Raw genomic sequence first — 21,001 nt, forward strand, 5'->3', positions numbered from 1 at the left:
GAGAGCTGGCGGCCGAGGAACAGCGGCCGTGGACGTGAGTACGAGTTTATCTTTAAGGGAAGCATTGCGCTCACAAGCACTTTGGAGTTTTAAATGATTTACATTTTGATATTGCAGATCTCCTTCCCCATTTATACAGTGATATTTGGTAGATGAAGTGAACCGCTTCGGAAGTGTAATTTCTACGTGAAATGATCTGGAGAAAGCCTTGAGACACAGAAAACCGTGTCTCAGAGATCCGTCATGTTGGATTGGTCCTAGTATTGTCCCACGTCATCCTGATTCGTACCACGAGTGACCCAGCAGTCTGGCTTCTTCCTCACTCCTGCTTCAGGTATGATGGCGACCAAATGTCACTGCCGTTGTGGTGCTAGCATAAAGCCGGGAGCCCCCATTGTAATGTTATACTGCTGGAGTCATCCTCTTCTTTCCATGTGCATGTACCTGCTTGGGTGTGAGCTGGGGTTTCCAGTTCAAAACTGTCACTTGGAGCCCTTGTTCTGTCACTGTATGTCACTTGCTGCTGCAAACAATGGATGTGAAACACTTTTGGGGATGAGTTTTAGTACTACAGCAAAGAGCAGGAGTTCCAGCAGAATTATAAAACAGCCAAGGACAAGGTTTGCCTGCCCTGGTGGTGGCCAGCAGTGATCATGAGGTAGTCTTAATTTTTCCAGTATACCGTGGACACCAATATGTAAGACATGACAGGGGCTTAAAGGAGAATAAAGTTTCGCCAGAGAGACCTTCTCTTCCCCAGTTGTAAGCCTGATGTAAACTCCAGGGAAGAAACGTCCTTCACAAAACTAAGTGGGCAGCTGCCTTCAGAGCAGCGGAAAGGTACCTTTGCCAGTAATTGTAATTTCTTTATTGTTGTACTGATGTCAACGGAGTGTTAAACAGGTCATTCCAGGAAGCAATGGCTGAGATCCATGAGGTTTCTCAGGACAGATGTGTTTTTTGTATTTACCCCAAAGTTAAGATGGTATCATAACAAAGAATTTAGCTTGTGCATCATACATTCTTCTTAAATATTAAAATGAACAAATATCACACATATTGTCAATCTGTTGTTTTTCATGTTGCCCGTAACATTTTTCCCTTTTAATCGCAGATCCTGACTATCTCAGAATAGCATCATCACCAGACATCACTCTTAGTTCTCCTGAAATCACAGATTGTTCTGTCTCCGTTGCAGCCAGTGGTCACTCCCTATATCACACTTCTGGTAGGCTAGAAGGAGATCGAAATTGAGCACATGTAATGCAGGCATGTGTGAGTAAATGGCAGAGAATCAGAAAATAGAAAAATCAGATCTGCTCTGTGGTGTGAGCAATGCTGGTTCACAGCATTTTTAGAGTTCTGCAAAGTATATTTTTAAATTCAAACATGTCAAAATGCAGGAAGATGTGATGGGCCTGGCTGCTTTCAGTGTCTTTTACAGAGAGTAAGCATGATGACAGTACACTGTCCTCACCTAAATGCAGAACAAAAATCAGTGGCAAAGTGCTCCTACCTGGCAGAGTCATGGAAATGTTCCTTCCTCCTGTTCATGCTCTGAAACAGTGGAGACTGGGAGCCCTGGTTCCCCAATGGCACCCAGCGAGAAGTTGTTATAAGCAGTTGTGTCATTCCTTACCAGTCGGTGCATCACAGTACCATAAAGCTGAGTCCTGAGCCAGTTTCAGATTTGAACTATGGTGTCCTGCAAAGCTTGCACAGTCTTGGATTTTGGTTCATTTTGAATTGGCTAAGTTTACAGTGTATTGAAATAAAAAAAAATAGTATTTGCACAGTTTTACACAGGGCAAAAGGCCCTTTCTAATCCATTTTGCTTCCCCAGTACTGGGCTGTTGGAAATCGTGTTTCAGAAAGATTGTTTAAGCTATCCTTAAAAAATTTCTACGACAGAGATGTCACAGTGTCTTCAAGCAATTCTTTTAAGAGCTTCACTACCCTTACCATGTGCAAGGTCTTCTGAACAGCTCAGTTTTCCTTGGTGCAGCTAAATCCCTCTCCTTTCAGTGATATTAGTCATAGCCGTGGGGAACAGACTTTTCCTTCCTGTTCTGCAGCAGGCTTTCATGCATATGAAGTCTGTTGAACATCTCCAGCTATGTCCTTTCTAGCCCAGACATTCCTGTTCATTCAGTTTATTCTCATAGATTCACTTTTCTAAAGATCCTCACTGCTTTCCTTTGACCTCTTCCTATGCGGTCCATATCTTCTTGGGAACACAGTGCCCAAGGCTGAACACAAGGCTTCCATTTAGCTTTGTTCAAGACGAACAGATTAAGATCTATTTGAGGTCCTATTTAAGAATAGGACCAATCTACCAAAGTCTTTGCCACTTTAAAGGGGTACAATATTGCTGACACTGATGACAGTACGTGTTGGTCCTACATTACGCAGAGCTGTTATCTAGCTGGTTACACTCCATCATATGCTAGGACAGCTGCTTATTTCTACCTGAACTAAATACAAATCATAGAATCATAGAAACTCAAGGTTGGAAAAGATCTACAAGATCATGTAGTCCAACTGTCCTCCCCTCACCAATACTACCCACTAAGCTATTAAATCATATCTCGTAGCACCTTGTCCAGGTGCTTCTTGAACACCGCAAGGGATGGTGACTCCACCACCTCCTTGGGTGGGCCGTTCCAGTGCCTGACACTCTTCGAGAGAAAAAGTTTTTCCTGATATCTAATTTAAATCTCCCCAGGCGCAACTTGTGGCCATTTTGAGTCCTATCATGAGTTACCTGGGAGAAGAGGCTGACCCCCTCCTCACGTCAACCTCCCTTCAGGAAGTTGTAGAGGGCAATGAGGCCTCCCCTGAGCCTCCTCTTCTCCAGACTAAACAACCCCAGTTCTCTCAGCCGCTCCTCACAGGATTTGCGTTCCAGGCCCTTCACCAGGTTTGCAGCCCTTCTCTGGACATGTTCCAGGGCCTCAATGTCCTTCTTGTAGTGAGGGGCCCAAAACTGAACACGGCACTCAAGGTGCGGCCTCACCAGAGCTGAGTACAGGGGGACGATCACCTCCCTGCTCCTGCTGGCTGCACTATTCCTGACACAAGCCAGGATGCTGTTGGCCTTCTTGGCCACCTGGGCACACTGCTGGCTCATGTTCAGGTGAGCATTGGCCAACACCCCCAGATCCTTTTCCTCTGCACAGCTTTCCAGACACTCTGCCCCAAGCCTGTAGCATTGCATGGGGTCGTTGTGGCCAAAGTGCAGGACCCAGCACTTGGCCATGTTGAACCTCATCCCACTGGCCTCTGCCCATCGACCCATCCTGTCCAGGTCCCTCTGCAGGGCCTTCCTACTCTCTGGCAGATTGACACTTCCCCCCAACTTGGTGTCATACGCAAACTTACTGAGGGTGCACTCAATTCCCTCATCCAAGTCATCAATAAAGATATTAAAGAGGATGGGCCCTAGTACCGACCCCCGGGGGACACTGCTTGTAACGGGACGCCAGCTGGACTTAACTCCATTAACCACAACTCTCTGGGCATGGCCCTCCTGCCAGTTCTTTATCCAGAGAAGAGTATACCTGTCCAGGCCACGGACAGCCAGTTTCCCCAGGAGAATACTGTGGGAGACCATGTCAAAGGCCTTCAGTCTAGGTAGACTACGTCAACATCCTTTCCCTCATCTACCAGTCTGGTCACCCGGTCATAGAAGGAGATGAGGTTGGTCAGGCAGGACTTGCCTTTCATGAACCCATGCTGTCTGGGCCTGGTCCCCTGGATGCCATGCAGTACAAATACCTTGTACTTGTTCTTATACTCAAATTTGATCTTAATTTTGTTCTCTTGTATGCTAAAACCTCTCCAGTGTTATATCCCTGGAAGAAGCATACCATCCACTTCATTAACCAAGCCATTACTGAAAGCAGTGCCAGCTGCTGGGCCTTCTAGTTCCCATCACAGTAGAATTACATTGTGTGTGTGTAGGTGAACCCGTGTGCTCTCTGACACATCTGGCTGCCAGTTCTGGATGAGGTCATTCAGCCCAAGGTTGTTCCCAGTTTCTTCCTGAATTGCCTCCAGAACAGAGGGTAAGGAGGAGCAGGATAAATGAATGCTTCTTCCAGGAAATATAAGGCCATGTTTCTGCGAATGTGCATATTAACTTTATTTACTAGGTGGGGAAGCGCTGCATCAATGGTCACTGTCCTGCCCTCTGAAACTACCTCATTCCCTGTGTTGTCAGTAAGGGGAAAAATGGGGAGTGAAGGGCATGTGGGTGCTCTGATTAAACATATGTAGTTAGGCAGATCGATCCTACTATCATAGCTCGTATTTTTAAGTCATGACTGTTTATTTCAGTGCAAATATCAGCACATCAACCAATGCCTTCCAAATCCCTCTACAGGCAAAGCTGTATGATACTGTATGTTGCAGTGGAAAAACTGTATTTCTTCTGGAGTTCTGGACTGGAAAAGAAAGCAGGCAAAGAAAAAATGGCTAAAGCATAAAAGCGAAACTTGGTGCATTTGGATGGCCCTGAGAAACTGTAATGGACCACTGTGCTCAGAGATGAAGTCTCATGGGAATGGCAGCATACCTTGAAACCGAGTTGAATAAAGCATCAACAGATGATCTGCAGAGCAGAGCACAGTGCAGTGCTGAACTTAGCACAATTAGTTTGGCTGGAACCTGCAAGTATTTTTCCTTCTTTGTATCTCTTTCCAGCATCTATGATTATGGATTACAGCTGATTATAAAAGTGCCACACATCAGTGTGTTATCAGTATTATTCTCATCCTAAATCCAAAACACGGCATCATACCAGATACTAGGAAGAAAGTTAACTGTATCCCAAGCAAAATCAGGACACAGACATGCCAGGTCAGGCCTTCTGCAGCAATAAGACTGTCCAGATCAGAAACACCATCACTGTACTTGGCCCAAATCCCACTTTGCAGACACTTGGGTATGGCTGTGTTACAAAGGCACCTCTGGGCTTGTCTGCAAACCCAAATTCACTCTGTGCCTGCGCTGTGCACAGGTCAGCTGGCGCTGAGAGGCCTTCAGTGTGATGGAAGACTTGGCACAAGGCTACTTCTGGGCACGGGCTCATGCAACCTCATCTTTGCATGCCTATGTGCTGGGCTTCACAGGGACATTTAGTTGCCCATATGTGCCTAGACGTCAGTCACCTACATTTGAGCTAATTTTCTGAACTTTCTTTATAGTCAGAGGAGAGAAATCAGTTCTTTTGAGATGAGATTCATCAAATTGTAAGCAACAATATGATCTTTCCTCCTGGTAGTTAACTTAGGTCAGGTGATTGACTGACATGTAGGTGACATTTGTGATATATGCTGCTCAGTTGTATGAATTGCATCCGATGTGTTTAATCTCACACAACACTGTATCTCATCAGCCCTTACAATTCCACTTATTGTATGGTATTGAATAATAATGGGAGAGGAAACACGAGGAAAGAAAGTCATTGGAGATGTCTGTCATATTTGTCATCAGACACTGTAAGGCTGATGGAGTTTAGGTAATGCTAGAGCTAAGTGCCCTAGCTTCTTCCTCCAAAGAAATCATGGTAACATACGCTGTGCTATAGCATCTACCAGCATCACTGCTCACTAAATCCCAACCTTTCTTTTTGATAATGATAGAATCATGGAATGGTTTGGGTTGGAAGGGGCCTTTAAAGATCATCTAGTCCAGCTCCCCTGTGATGGGCAGGGACATCTTTCACTAAATCAGGCTGCCCAAAGCGCCATCAGAAGTCATATTTAGTTAAAAGATATATCAGCAGTTGTGGCTTGGCAGTTAGCAATGGGCTGGATAGCTCGTATACACTGGCCATGTATATAGACAAGAGAGAGAAAAAAACAGTATTTTCTTCAAAGCTGAACAAAAAAATAGAAACTGGGGAGGGGGAAGAGAAAGTACTAAACGTTGCCAGTACTTGCTTGCTAATTACCATAGTTGCTATTTTAAACTAGGATGTGTTTTTTATACAATTTAGCACTTAGAGTACTGTTCTCTGTATCAAAGAAACAAAATAAGCATACCTGATTTACTTTGAAATAGTCACAATAATCTTAGCATTAGAGATTTAATTGTGCTGCATGAACCGTGCTAGAGTGAACATATGAAGTATCATGTATACTTCTCTGGAAACATGAACTCTTTTGTACCAGCTCCCCTTACAGTCAAGGAAGAGAGATGCTCACCCTGAAGGGCGGGTTATTCAAGCTGTCTTAGTGGCTGACCAGCTCTGACTCTCAGATGTCTAAGTGGACTGTGATGAATCCCACCTCAACTTTGTTAGTTGCACATGATACATCACTGAAGTAGGGGACAAGGAGAGGAATGCTGAAAAAGTGTTCATATTACTGAACTAATACTAATCAGTAGAAAACATTATATCCATAGCAAACAGAACTGGTATATCAGTGTAGACCTAATGTAATAAGGTTAAGAAAATAAAGTTTTTGTAATAATAAGCTTAGGAAATACACATTTTAATTTGACTAGCAATATAATGCTATCAATCAACAGTTAATCTATACTTATGGTATATGAGATTTGTAATTTCCTAGTATTGGTTAGATAACTGATGAAGTGCAACAGCATGTTGAATTAAGAAATGCTGATGAAGTCATCTCATAGCAAATAAAGGTCAGGAAGGTGCAAAATAGCTATGACCGGAGTATTAAAGCTCTACTTCTGGAAATATGTCCAAGTATTAAAAAGTTGTTTGGTGTTGATACACCTGAGATCTCACCTGAGATCTCAGAAATGTCTTGAATTATCAGAATAACAATTCTAGCCAGTAACACAGTTGTCTTGCTGCTCCCCGTGAGAAATTTAGGTGCAAGGTTGTGCTCCTGTTGATTCAGCTCAGTGTCTAAAGAATTTTTAATCATTTATTCTACTAACGCACATACTTGCTACAAAGGGAATCAGGATCCTGTGAAAAACATCATGGTGCATGTGAATAGACCTGGGTACGTGTATAGATGTGATGCCTACACAGGCAAGTGCCTACACTACCTGCCTGATGTGTAGGCAGGAGGAATTCACCCTTTGTGCTACACTGTGAGAGGCACCCACAGGGCAATGGCCAAAACGAGGCCCTGTGCTGTGTGCCCAGAGTGCGCAGTCCAGCTTCATGGCTATGGGAGAGGGAGCAGAGCAGGTTGAGACCATGAAGAGTGTCTGTTCCCTCCTGCCAGCAAAAGTGGTCCTGTGCTCTGCAAAACCATGCTCAGTCCTCCAGGCAGGAGCACAAGACACCTGAGGGGAACATCACTCTGCCACACACAGCGGAGCAAAGAATTGATCTTGCCTTAAGTGCTGAGTGACATTATTGTGGCTTTGAGGGTTGCTGCTTCCTGCAAGTGCTTTAGGCTTTTCCCAAAAACTGTGACTTCTAGCTCTCAATCATTGCTTTAGTGAAAAACAAACGAGCAATTGCAGTTGTGCTCATTCCTCTTTACCAGGGACAGGGCAGCTTGTCCCAAGCTAACAGGGACAGTTTTTTAGATTCCCCTTGTTTGCTCTTAGTTTAGTTCATGTACCCAATGTTGAAATGATTTCCTCATCATACGAGGATACTTCTATTCGAGATTACTCTGTTTTCTTTTCAGGTTGCTAACAGTAAGTTCAAATGGCTCATTAGCTTGTGTGTAATGGACAGCAAATAACCACAAATAACCACCATTGCTGTTCTTAAACTTTCTATCCAATATATTTTCTTGTTCATTTATGATAGCAATGTGGCAGTCGTTCCAGTACATGGTGCTACCTAATTCTACTTTATTGTGCAAGGTACACGTGTATATTTTTTTTCTTTTCAAGTTTATTCCATCTCATCTATAGCTTTTGCAAAATGTTGTTCCTTCCCATATGTGTTTCAGACAGCATAATCCAAAGCCAGGAATCTAGTTAGGACTATGATTACTTTTGCAGCATATCCAGTCCTTCGTACTGATGCATGCAAACCTAGTCACATTCCATTTTACTGATTTTACCACCTTTTGACTTCTACACAGTCTGCATTTTCTGTGGACCTCATTTTTCAGTACAATACACTGTCATGTTACTTTGTTTTTCTCCCAGAACATGCATCTTGATTTGACTATGTTCTATGGACTGGCAAATTTCTATAGCTTCTTGAGCAAGTCTTGTCTTTGGTTTGTGTTCTGGTCTCAAAGTCGGACTCCGCAAGCACTCTAATGCTGTGTACTCGAGTCATTGTCCCTAGTATACAAGAACTTACTGAGAAACGTCTCCCTCTTTTGAGTTCTCCTATGAATGTCTTCTTCAAAAATACGAGTATTGTTAGGAGTGCCATCTGCTGTTTGCTAGGTCACACAGAGTGTGTCTTTGTTACTGGTCAAGGTTTCAGCATGACAGAATATGTAGTTTATTTAGGCAAGATAGCAGATTCTATGTTTAAATGAAAAATTAAAGCCAGTTATGAAAAAATAGGAAAGCAAATGGATTTTCATTGGTTTCCTGAAATTTAGCACTGTTCTCAGCCATCCCTGGCAGTTACCCAGCTACAAGGTACATGTACTCTCTAATTCCTCTGACTTCAGTGTGAAGTTAAAAGAAACATTTTAAATTTCTTAAAAGATATTTCATCATGTTCTCTCCTTTTTCTGCTCTATTCAGTGAAAGAGCAAATTCCGTATTTTCATTTGAATATATTTATTTCTGTATATACTACTTACCTCACACCAACACAGATATTCATGGGTTCACCAAAGCATTCTCTTTGCACCTGAGCATTGTCAGAATGTGTTGTCAGCTGCATCATAAAATTGCTTTCTGCAAAAATCATCCAGATGGTAGCTGTACTCCAGAAGGGACAGGAATGTGTCCTGACTTTGTTTATGCTGTGGACTAAGTATCTTCGGAAATTTTGGGCATCTCTCCTGCCTCCTGTGCACGGGCTGCTGTTAAGTATGTTCATTGTCCACACGATGGCACTCTGTTATAACTATCTTTTGGTGCTATTAAGCTCATGTTTGCAAGTGTGCCTACCTTGTCACAGTTTAGTTTAAAACGGAGCAACATCTCTCCCTCCCTGCTTTTCCCTTTCTGTGTTACTATAACTATAGAACTGAAACACAAAGCAACTTTTCAAAAGAAGTACCTGGCTTTAGGTAAGCACCTTGGACTATGAAAACATTATTAACATTATTGATGATAACAGTGGTTATCACCAACAGCTAAAATGTGTTCTCTTTTAACACTGAATATGTGCCTTGCTTCACCAGACCATGAACTGTGCTTTCCATTTGTCTGCTCAGTTAAACAGCAGTGCACTGTCTAAAACTGTCTCTTAATTTCAGTATTGTTTTCCTGTGGTGATGTTCTCTTCTCTTCTTTTTGATGAACTAAAGAGAACTCATCCAATCTCTCCAGGATATCAAAGCATTATTACACACATCCTGGACTTAGCCTGGAACTACTGAATGTGCAGACAGAGGACCTGACCGAAAGGTCCTTCCCCTATGCAGCCTTCAGTACTTTACTTATAAACGAGGGACACAGTCATCCCAGACCATGTCTTGGGTGAAGGAGGGAGACAGTCACAGTCCTGGTCTGTAGTGACCCTGCATTTGGGACATGCCACTCTCACCCCACTGGCTGCAGAGGAGGCTACTATGACTGAGCTGTTTGCTGAGGTTGTATCATCACTATGAAAGATCTTTACTTCAGGATCACTCTGTACCTTGGTTTATCCTCAACCTCACTGTATGGGTCTAAGTTTGCCTTATCCTCCCTTGACTACCAAATCTGCATGCCATTTTGGGGACAGTAGTGTGAATAAACCAAGGACAGGTTTGGCCTCCTTTGCTCTGTGCCATTCCGGAAAGCTCATGTAGCAAGACTTGCCTGCCATCATCCAACACAATCCTGGAGTTTATTCCAAGCTATCCATTGTATGTCATGTGTTCTGCTATGAAAACCTCATCCTGGTAGGCTGTAATATCACCTTCAATTTATTTTGTGCAATTTGAACTGATAAAATACCCACATCCCATGGCCAAGGGCACCAGGAGAAGCCCAAGAAGAGGAGTCAAGGACGGTGCTTATGTAGCCAACTCATTTGATAGGATTTCCATCTTGAGAAGTGTGGGTGAAAACCTACAATGGCTTGTCTGGTAGAGAGACCATACCAGAAAGAGCACCGTGGCCTGACGGCTTCAGCTTCAGGTACTGCAGCTAAGGGCCTGCAATTACCCACACTGTAGACTGCACATAGTGAAGACAATCATACTATCAAGAGAGGGTACTTCAGTTTTCACTCAGTGCTTGTCTTCTCATGCTCCAGAGATCATTTAAACCCTGTCTAGGCAACACATCCCACTGGAAGATTGTTCTCAGCTGAACATGCCAATGGCCTCTTCATCCTTTTGAGCTCACAGTATTTCAGGATGTGTATGTGTTGTAAATACATTTGTGTTCTTCTTTCCTTAATATGTAGCTACATGTTTCACCTTGTATTTGCCTATATTAAGTTTAATTTAGAGATTGCTTTAGATTTTTTATTCAATGTGTGTAGATTAAGAAAACTAATTTTTTTCTTTCTCTGTTTTTCAACAGGAAAATCATTTGTCTCTATTCAGGATTTTTTTTAGTTGAATAAAAGGTAAATTAAATATTAAATTATTGGGAAGACATTCATTTTAGCTGGATAATAACTAATGTTAATTATGTACTAGCCAGACCACTTATCTTCGGGGTACTCAGCCTCCTCAACCGGAAGTCCGGGACAGGTAGTGTAATAACCCCCCCACAGCTCAGGTGGAAACAGAGACCAGCTGCTCCACCTGAACTGTCACAAGTCCATGGGGCCAGATGTGATCCACCTGAGGGTGATGAGGGAGTTGGCGGATGTGATTGCTGAGCCACTTTCTATCATCTATCAGCAGTCATGGTCAACCGGAGAGGTCCCAGATGACTGGAGACTTGCTAATGTGACGCCCATCTGTATAAGGGTCATAAGAAGGACCCAGGGAACTACAGGCCTGTCAGCCTGACCTTGGTGCCGGGAAAGGTGATGGAACAGGTCATCCTGAATACAGTCACACAGCATCTGCGGGACAGCCAGGGGATCAGGCCCGGTCAGCATGGGTTCATGAAAGGCAAGTCCTGCCTGACCAACCTCATCTCCTTCTATGACTGGGTGACCCACCTGGTGGATGAAGAAAAGCCTGTTGACATAGTCTACCTAGACTTCAGCAAGACCTTTGACACAGTCTCCCATAGTATTCTCGTGGGGAAGTTGGCAGCCCATGGCTTGGACAGGTACACGCTTTGCTGGGTTAAAAACTGGCTGGATGGCTGGGCCCAGAGAGTGGTAGTGAATGGATTTAAATCCAGCTGGCGACTGGTCACCAGTGGTGTTCCCCAGGGGTCAGTGTTGGGGCCCATCCGCTTTAATATCTTTATTGATGACTTGGATAAGGGAATTGAGTGCACCCTCAGTAAGTTTGCATATGACACCAAGCTGGGGGGAAATATAGATCTGCCGGAAGGTAGGAAGGCCCTGCAGAGGGACCTGGACAGGATGGGTCGATGGGCAGAGGCCAAGGGATGAGGTTCAACAAGGCCAAGTGCTGGGTCCTGCACTTTGGCCACAACGACCCCATGCAATGCTACAGGCTTGGGGCAGAGTGTCTGGAAAGCTGTGCAGAGGAAAAGGATCTGGGGGTGTTGGCCAATGCTCACTTGAACATGAGCCAGCAGTGTGCCCAGGTGGCCAAGAAGGCCAACAGCATCCTGGCTTGTGTCAGGAATGGTGTAGCCAGCAGGAGCAGGGAGGTGATCGTCCCCCTGTACTCAGCTCTGGTGAGGCCGCACCTCAAGTGCTGTGTTCAGTTTTGGGCTCCTCACTACAAGAAGGACATCGAGGCCCTGGAGCCTTGTCCAGAGAAGGGCTGCAAACCTGGTGAAGGGCCTGGAACACAAGTCCTGTGAGGAGTGGCTGAAGGCACTGGGGTTGTTTAGTCTGGAGAAGAGGAGACTCAGGGGAGACCTTATTGCCCTCTACAACTTCCTGAAAGGAGGTTGTGGTGAGATGGGTTTCAGCTTCTTCTCGCAGGTAACCAGTGATGGGACAACAGGGAATGGCCTCAAGTTGTGCCAGGGGAGGTTTAGGTTGAAAATGAGGAGAAGTTTCTTTTCAGAAAGAGCAGTCAGACATTGGAATGGGTTGCCCAGGGAGGTGGCGGAGTCACTGTCCCTGGGGTTGTTTAAGGAAAGGTTGGACGTGGTGCTTAGGGGCACGGTTCAGTGTGTGATAGTGGTGGTAGGGGGACAATTGGACCAGATGATCTTGGAGATCTTTTCCAACCTTAATAATTCTGTGATTCTATGATACTAAAATACTAATTTTATCTGGAGTACTATTTTTTTATATCAACAGTAGTGAGTGCCAACTCATAAATTAAGAAAGAAAGTCTCTGAAGCAGTGAAGTACATTCAAAGAAACTTTTAAAAGTAGATCCAGAGCCCCTGATTCCTAAACACTTGTGTATGCATGTAACTTTGTTTTCATAGCAATCCACTAAATTTGACATTTATTTATAGTATATGACGTTAAATCATTAAGAAAATGTGTAAGTCTTTGCAATAGCAGAGATATAGGTTTTAAGAGAATTTTATGTCCATCTGCGTATCCCCGGGCAGAGCAACTGCCTGTCAGTTTTATTCAAGTAGCCCAAGAACTTGTGACTAATGGAACTGGATTATGGTTATGTTTAAGTATTACACTATGAGCATTTATTTATTTATTTATACTTTTGCATATATATTTTGTGGTTTCATGCATTATATTGTGTAGAGGTACCTTACTGCTTGTAAGGGAAAAACATTTTGGCTAATTATTCTGCATAAGTCCCTGGTGATAATTTAGGATACAGGTAATATATATTAATGTCTACACAGTGAATACCCAAGATAAAGTTCTAAGTAGGGAACAAAAATACTGTCAGCCCACGCATTCTCAAAATGCTCAGGGAACTAAATCTCCCATTTTATTCTGAAACCAATGAATAATATTTAATAGCTGCCTTGCAGGATTATTGATGTCTGATAGATGCTGCCCTGCCAGTCAGAACATGTAAGAGCTACTCAACATGCTGTACATATTTCTTGGTCAAAGATTCACAACTGGAAGACATAGTGTATATGCACAAGTGCAGGATTTTATTAAAATTAAGAATATATGATACTTATATTTTCAGAAATACTTTGGGCATTGAGAACCCAGGTAGATATGGACTTCTATGATTAGAATCCATTTTCCATTTGTCATTTCCATTTTCCATTTCTAAGGATTAGAATCCATTTTCAGTGGTTTGAAAGTAGCCCTGATGAGGAAGGGCCTGGGGGTGCTGGTGGACAAGAAGCTTGACATGAGCTGGCAATGAGCATTTGCAGCCCAGAAAGCCAACCGTTTCCAGGGCTGCATCAAAAGCAGTGTGGGCAGCAGGGCGAGGGAGGCGATTCTCCCTCTCTGCTCTGCTCCTGTGAGACCCCACCTGGAGAACTGCATTTAGCTCTGGGGCCCCCAGCACAAGAAAGACATGGAAGTATTAGAACAAATCCAGAGAAGGGCCACAAAGATGATCAAGGGGCTGGAGCACCTCTCATGGGAAGACAGGCTGAGGGAGCTGGGGTTGTTCAGCCTGGAGAAGAGAAGGCTCTGGGGAGACCTTCCAGTACCTAAACGGGCCCTAAAAGAAAGCTGGGGAGGGACTCTTCAACAGGGAGTATAGTGATAGGACAAGGAGTAATGTCTTTAAACTAGAAGAGGGTAAATTTAGGTTAGATACTCAGAAGAAATTCTTTAGTATGAGAGTGGTGAGGCACTGGAACAGGTTACCCAGAGAAGCTGTGGATGCCCCATTCCTGGAGGTCTTTAAGGCCAGGCTGGATGCGGCTTTGAGCAACCTGATCTAGTGGGAGGTGTCCCTGCCCATGGCAGGGGGGTTGGAAATTGATGATCTTTAAGATCCTTTCCAACCCAAACCATTCTATGATTCTGTGAAATCCTGCAAGCTGTTTCTCTGTCACAGGGTATAGAAACCTAACCTGGACTGCTTTTGAAATTGACTTTCAGTCGTGTTAGCCTTATTTGTGGGACAGGAAATAGCCAATGCACTTTAAGTAAGTGATAAATATCAGACTTGGAGAATTTTTAGTAGATTTTTTTTTCTTTTCCTTTGAACACACCATAGAAAACATTGTATGTTTATAAAAATGAATTCAGTAATTCATTATCTTTCAGGCATTGTTTAGTTTCTGTTAGACCTTTTTGCCAGTGTCAGGGTGTCTGACTGGTATTTTAAAGATTTATAATTCATTTAACTTCAGACTAGTTCATTTGACTGGAAATACCATGCTTCACAATTTCCCCCCCACCCTCCCACCCTCACCAGTGATTGATAACTGTTGGAAGCAATAGGACTTCTTATAGGATTGTTCATGTACTGGTGAGTGGATGGCATGCACTTAGTTTTATTTCACATTGTTGGAAATTATCTAATACTGAAAAATGGTTGTTTCTTGGCATATATGGGGAAAAGCTCAATATTACATTTTGCAGTAAATGAAATCAAGATTGGATTTGGCTTTAGTCTTTAGGTAATACGGTCATTGTCTTTAATATTGCTAATCAGTCCGTCTCATGTTTTTGGTTTAGGTTTTCTCCTGTGTGGGACGTGTGGTGAGCCCAGCATTCAGGTAAAGAGCTTTCTTAGACTCTGAAAGTGTAAGCTGTGAAATGACGTACTACTGAGTCAGAGAGTCAGAGGGATGGTAAAGGTGAAATAAAAAAAAAAAACAAAACTGGAGAAGATAAAGGAAACTTACGTTTATAAGTGCAACTTTTATTTTTGGCCAAAATGAACAATAACAAATCTACATGATCAGATGATGCTAAGCCAAAGAGCTCGATGCAACTCAAGATCCAAAGTGCAATGGTATAAACAGGGGTTTTCAACCTCTGCTTAAAATACATAGAAGTCCGTTTGCACTTGCCAACTGCAAGACAGCTACACTTTCCAAAGAGATCTGACTAACTGTCTACAAACCTGATGTCTGTACCTGGCCAGTTTGCAGGAATTATCATAAAGAATAGTATTACTGTACACATAGTGTACAGTGTTTTGGGGAGTAGTCAAAATGGCTTTTGTAAAGGTAAGTTTGCCTCACAAAACTGTTGAAATAAGTAGGAAAAGTTGATGATTATATGGATTGGTTGAAGTCCAAATGATATAATTTCTTGGATTTTTAAGAGACTTTTGCCAGAGGCTGTTAAAGAAGGTAAATAAAGAAGGCTTAGACTACCTGTGATCTGGAAAGTATGTGAGTACTGAGGTGATGACATCTGCTGATGAGACAAAGCTCTTCAAGCATAGTAAAGACAAGGACTGACTGTTCAGAGTTGCAAAGAATGTTAGGTTAAAAAGTGGGAGAAGGGACAGTACAGAGAGATGCAAAATGTGAGCAAACAGGAAAGAAATCCTGATGTTACCACTCATGCCCTTGGAATTATATTAATCGGGGCTGTTTAATGGAAATGTCAGGTGAATGGTCTGTGATGATTAAAAAGTAAATCTCAGGAACTGTTAGGAAAGAAATTGAGAAGAGTACAGGAATATCATTATGCTGCATCATTAATCTGTGGTGTATCCACATCTTCAGCTCTGTGATTCTGGTCCCTCTGTCTCAGAAAGAATGTATCAGAGCAGAGAAAATGTCAGAAAAAGGCAACAGAGTTGAGCTGAACATATGGGCTTTTGTTGGAGACACTTGACTGGATTTCTTTGTTTGCTATGGCCATTCTTATGTTTAAAAGTTCTTATCCACTGAGCCTTTGCTCAGTGTCACAACAGTGTACATTACGAAGAGGGGTGAGCCCTTTTGGAAAAAAAATCAGAGAGTAATAGTTTAGTATTAAATACGAGATTCTTCTGGGTCCCCTTATTGAAAAAATACACCCAAAAAGAAAAAGCATCTCTAAAAATAAGTCTGACTGACAGAAGGTGGATGTTTACAAAAAAAAAAAAAAAAACCAACAAGCACACAAAACCAGAAGTACAAAAGGTATTGTATATTATGTTAGGACTCAGGAGCTTGAGGGAGGCTGTTTAACATGTTAGTGTTTCATGTAGAATATATGATGTTCTTGCTCCACAGATTCCTAACCAAGTGAATCTCAGTTCTCTGTCAGATGCTGTGAATCTGCACTAGTTATGGTTGTTAGAGGCATTTTACATCCATGGTTGGGAGGAAGCCAGCCTGATGGTTATGTTCTTGAAGAAGTTCAGCATCTCTGCTAATAGCCCTCGGATCATGCTTCAAAGCTGTTCATGACCCATATTCAGGATTTCTTTCAAGAAGGCGTGGGCTGGTATAATGTAAGTGACGTTCTGGTACTTGTGAGTGGGTCTGATTGAAAGATCTCAAGGAAATCTGTCTTAGGATGTTCTCTTAAGGTCTGTAAAGATTTCACGTTACATTAAGTGAATCTAAAGAAATGTATGGAAAGCCTGTGGTTTGTATACGTAGATACCTCAAGTTCCACAAATCCTGTATCACCATTTTGGACTAAAACATTCACTTTCTTTCTCCAGATCCCCTTAACCAGCCATATTCTTCCTCTTTTGAGGGAATCACCACAAGTCATTACAATCATTCACCATGTGTGCGTGATCAGGAACATCTCAGTACTTGGGACATTCTGTGAGCTTCAGCACCAATGCATTGAATTCTGGTAACCAACACCTGACTTCAGCATTTGAAGACTGAATGTGTTGAAAAGAAAACCAGAATGGTCTGGAGGAATAAATGAAAACAGACCTTTGCACTGTTCAGAAACAAGTCCCGATTTACAAACCTGGCAGAAATTATGTTTACAGCAGGAATCCAGACAGCATTGTATTATATCTTGAGTGCTCTACCAATAGAATCCTTTGTAAATATCACAAGCCTGACATTCAGATATTAAGAGCGGAAGAGAAAATATTCTTGAGGATAGCTTTGTCCCCAACACTGGGGCATCAGTTACATGCCCAGATATTTCTATTTCAGCCTCCACTTTTCAATATTGATTTATGCAGCTTTGTAGAAGATAAGTTCAGAGAGAAGGTGCAAAGTTCATAAAGAATGACTTTGCCTTCATATACTTAGAAAAGATGAAAATGAAAAATGCTTGAATTTCAACTTATAGTACTTCTTGTATTATACAGCAGAATCATGTTTGGATGATTATGTTAACATTTTGCTTTAACAATAGCATCACATAAGATGAGATGGAAAATCTACCTTAAGAGAGTACCTCATCTACTGTGCAGTCTGATGTTTTCAACAAGTTAATATTTCTTCAGTGTTGGACTCAAGTATGAAAAGTTCTATTTCAGCAAAAAGGTGAGCATTTTTCTTCATTGTCCCAGAAAGATTACATTGGAAAGTGAAATCAGTACAGAGGATGACTCAGTATAACCTTTCAGCAGAGCTCTCTCTCCAGAGCTCAGCAAGTAAGTCGTTAAATTTTACTGAAACACCACTGGCTTTGGATGAAAGGACACTGTTAGGGCTGAAGATATCCCTGTCAGTCCTTCTGTCTGTCATAACTTTGGCAACGATCCTTGCAAATGTTTTTGTTGTTATTACAATTTTTTTGACTAGAAAGCTCCACACACCTGCAAATTACCTCATTGGCTCCTTGGCAGTGACTGATCTTTTAGTGTCTGTTCTAGTGATGCCCATCAGTATTGCTTACACCGTCACCCACACATGGGCCTTTGGCCAAGTGTTGTGTGATATCTGGTTATCGTCAGATATCACATGCTGCACAGCCTCAATCCTACATCTCTGTGTTATTGCACTGGACAGATATTGGGCTATCACAGATGCTTTGGAATATGCCAAACGCCGGACTGCTGGCCGAGCAGTGCTCATGATTGCTGTGGTCTGGATGATTTCTATTAGCATTTCTGTGCCACCATTTTTCTGGAGGCAAGTGAAAGCTCATGAAGAAATTGCAAAATGTACAGTGAACACAGATCAAATTTCCTACACGATTTATTCCACCTGTGGAGCTTTCTACATCCCAACTGTGCTTCTCCTAATCTTGTATGGTAGAATTTATGTAGCAGCTCGATCAAGGATTCTGAAGCCACCCTCATTATATGGGAAACGATTTACTACTGCACACCTGATTACTGGCTCTGCTGGGTCTTCCCTCTGCTCCATTAATGCTAGCCTTCATGAAGGGCATTCCCATTCAAGTGGATCCCCAATATTTATCAATCATGTTAAAATAAAACTTGCAGATAGTATCCTTGAAAGGAAAAGAATTTCTGCTGCAAGAGAAAGGAAAGCCACCAAAACTTTAGGCATTATTCTGGGAGCTTTCATTTTCTGCTGGCTGCCATTTTTTGTCATGTCTCTTGTCCTACCAATCTGTCAGGATGCATGTTGGTTTCATCCCATCCTACTGGACTTTTTTACATGGTTAGGTTACTTAAACTCATTAATCAATCCAGTCATTTATACAGCTTTTAATGAAGAATTTAAACAGGCTTTCCAAAAACTTACACATTTCAAAAAGTGCTCGTCTTGATCCTCTCCTATTGTGTTACTGACTCTTGTGCAATCTTGCAGCCTCCCCTGAGATTTTCTGTGCTTTGATTCCTAGGGTATAGAGCGGTAACTGCCATCTCTGCTGCCCTGTGCTGTGCATGTAGCTGGGAACTTCTTGCCAATTTGCTTCTTTCTGTCTGGAATTCTGTATATCATAAGAGAACTTGTCTGTGGTCTCTCCAGTGATCGTTTGTATATGTAAGATCAACATATGAAGTAAGGTTTGTAACAAATGAAAGACTGAATCAGAAAGCTGAGTTTTGTTGATGAGATGGCACATACTACCAAGTCTGGCATAGCTTTGTAACCTGATGGGAGCAAAACGTGTGCATATTTGCAGGACTTCAGTATTTCTGCTGTATATTATTAGCAATTTATGTAGGCTGAGAAAGTTTCTGGAGAACAGGATCTGATGCCTATATTTTCTATAGCATGTGTCCTATCCATTTGAAATTGATAAAACCAGTAACTTTTTGAGAAAACGTGACACAGCCTGGCTGTAAGCAGCAGGGCACAAAGTCATAGCAAGTATGTAAGTTCTGTGGACACTTCACAAATATATTCATTGAAGCTACACTTCTGGTAAACTGCAGAAAGAAGACAGTTTATTTTTACACATTTTATCATGAGTAGAATAGCCAGTGCAGAAATACTGCAAAATAAATAGCATGAAGATTATTGAAAATTACCTTGATTTTATATGTCCTTTTTTTTTCTTTTTTCTTTTTTTTTCCCCACACCCTATCTGAAACAAGAAAATATGTTTAGTACCAGTGTGGAATGACTGGGACATCAGAATGGAGCCAGAAGTCTTACTCCTCAGTTCTAGTACATGTTTATTCCATACCCATAGAAAAATGAAGCAGCGCTAATTCAGCAAGGAAAGCTGAACTTTACTGTGTCTAATCCATGGGCACCCAGACTCCTTTAGGGAGCAACTAAGTGCTTAAGAGTGAGACAATAAAAACCTATTTTTTTAAGTCTTCATGAGAATTGAGAATCTTTAAATGATATGTAGAAGCCGTGAACCCCTGGGAAAACATTGAAAGATGTGGGCAACTGAGGACTGAAGTCTTTAGATAGGTAAAGGTCAACTGCCAAGAGGAAAGAAATAATCAGTTCTCCACATTCATAGAGAGTAAGACAAGAAAACAGGGAAGTAGAAGGGAGAGAATTAAGTGAAATATCAAGAAAAACTTTCTTATAAATTAAGGTTGTTGGAGTAGATATGAAGTCACTATTTCTGTAAGTGTTTGAGAACTTGCCAAATAAACTTCTGTCAGAAATCATGATGTCAGGATTCTCCTCTGGGGCAGTGGAAGTGGAGTAGGTTCCCTGTAACTTCTCTGTCTCTAGGATTATTTCCCATTTTTGGAAGGTGGGAAGCTGGCACATGGAGGCTTGCTCCAGGTCTTGGTTGAAGTCTCAGAAAGGACAGCACACTAAGTGCTGCAGCCCACATTTCATTAACCTTTTTAGAGTCACTGATCATGTTATAGCAGAAATATCATGCTCATAATGCATATCAGTAGCATGCATTGCTTTGAAAGAGTTATCCAACCATCCTTCTGATAGCTACTCCAATTCTCAGTCTGATCAAATTCAACTCCATCATCCACTGCCTTGGCCATCCCAACACACTCCACCACAGGCCACATCCATCAGAGCAATTCAGCCTCTCCTTTGCATTTCTTTCACAGCCTTTTTCTTGGTGGTGGTGCCTCTGATGAAAATTGCACCATAAAGTAACGTAGTGGAACGACCCACATACTGCAGGATCAGGCAGAGCAGTTATGTACATCACAGAATTACAGTCCTCTCTCTCTAGTTACACACAAAAGGTTTAATTGCCACCCTGCTTGGAGGAGCCTTTCCATTTGGCATTAACACAGCAAGACAAGATTCGTTTTAACATGACCCAGCAATGTTGCCAGCAGTGGCTGACCCCCAGAACAAAGAGCACCTTGGAAAGTTTCCTGCAGTCTTATAAGCACTACCATGAGAATGTCTGTGGTATGACATCCCCTCGTTCCCTCAGGAGTCCTTTCCCGTCTCCCACAATGACAGTCACAGCCTGAAGTGTGCATAACCCCAGAAGTCACAGTATCAGACTGTGTAGACTTGCTTTTGCTCTACAGGAAAAGGTTTCCTGTCATGAAGACGCTGCTTATTTGTGTAACTATTAAACTTCCCCTCCTCTTCCACAGATGCCCTTCCTGTGTTGTCCATGCTGCCTGCATCATGTGCTTTCTGGACGCTTGTGTTCAATCTGGAACAGTCTTGTGGACACAGGGAGAGCAGAAAATACCAGGAGATGTACAGAGAGTGAAGTACACAGCTTTAACTGCAC

At 42.3% G+C, this 21,001-nt stretch overlaps 1 protein-coding gene and 1 long non-coding RNA gene across 4 annotated transcripts in view; one reads left to right on the plus strand and one right to left on the minus strand.

The window, feature by feature from the left end:
* HTR1D (5-hydroxytryptamine receptor 1D) lies at positions 1-18,631 on the plus strand. 3 transcript variants are annotated; one of them, XM_040534657.1, is made up of 5 exons: positions 1-334; positions 10,600-10,645; positions 14,705-14,745; positions 16,204-16,424; positions 16,641-18,631. In XM_040534657.1, the coding sequence occupies exon 5, from the start codon at positions 17,495-17,497 to the stop codon at positions 18,629-18,631; it is 1,137 nt and encodes a 378-aa protein (XP_040390591.1). In that variant the 5' UTR covers positions 1-334; positions 10,600-10,645; positions 14,705-14,745; positions 16,204-16,424; positions 16,641-17,494. The 3 variants fall into 3 exon arrangements, with proteins under 3 accessions (XP_040390591.1, XP_040390590.1, XP_040390592.1); XM_040534656.1 differs by having other exon boundaries at positions 16,204-18,631; XM_040534658.1 differs by lacking the exon at positions 10,600-10,645 and having other exon boundaries at positions 16,204-18,631.
* LOC121058740 overlaps positions 18,554-21,001 on the minus strand; it is a 15,519-nt gene continuing 13,071 nt past the window's right edge. Inside the window, exon 2 of the long non-coding RNA XR_005814329.1 lies at positions 18,554-19,396. This is a non-coding gene — a long non-coding RNA (uncharacterized LOC121058740). The remainder of the gene's footprint in view (positions 19,397-21,001) is intronic.

Source organism: Cygnus olor, chromosome 23, assembly GCF_009769625.2.
Source record: "Cygnus olor isolate bCygOlo1 chromosome 23, bCygOlo1.pri.v2, whole genome shotgun sequence".
Lineage (NCBI taxonomy): Eukaryota > Metazoa > Chordata > Aves > Anseriformes > Anatidae > Cygnus > Cygnus olor.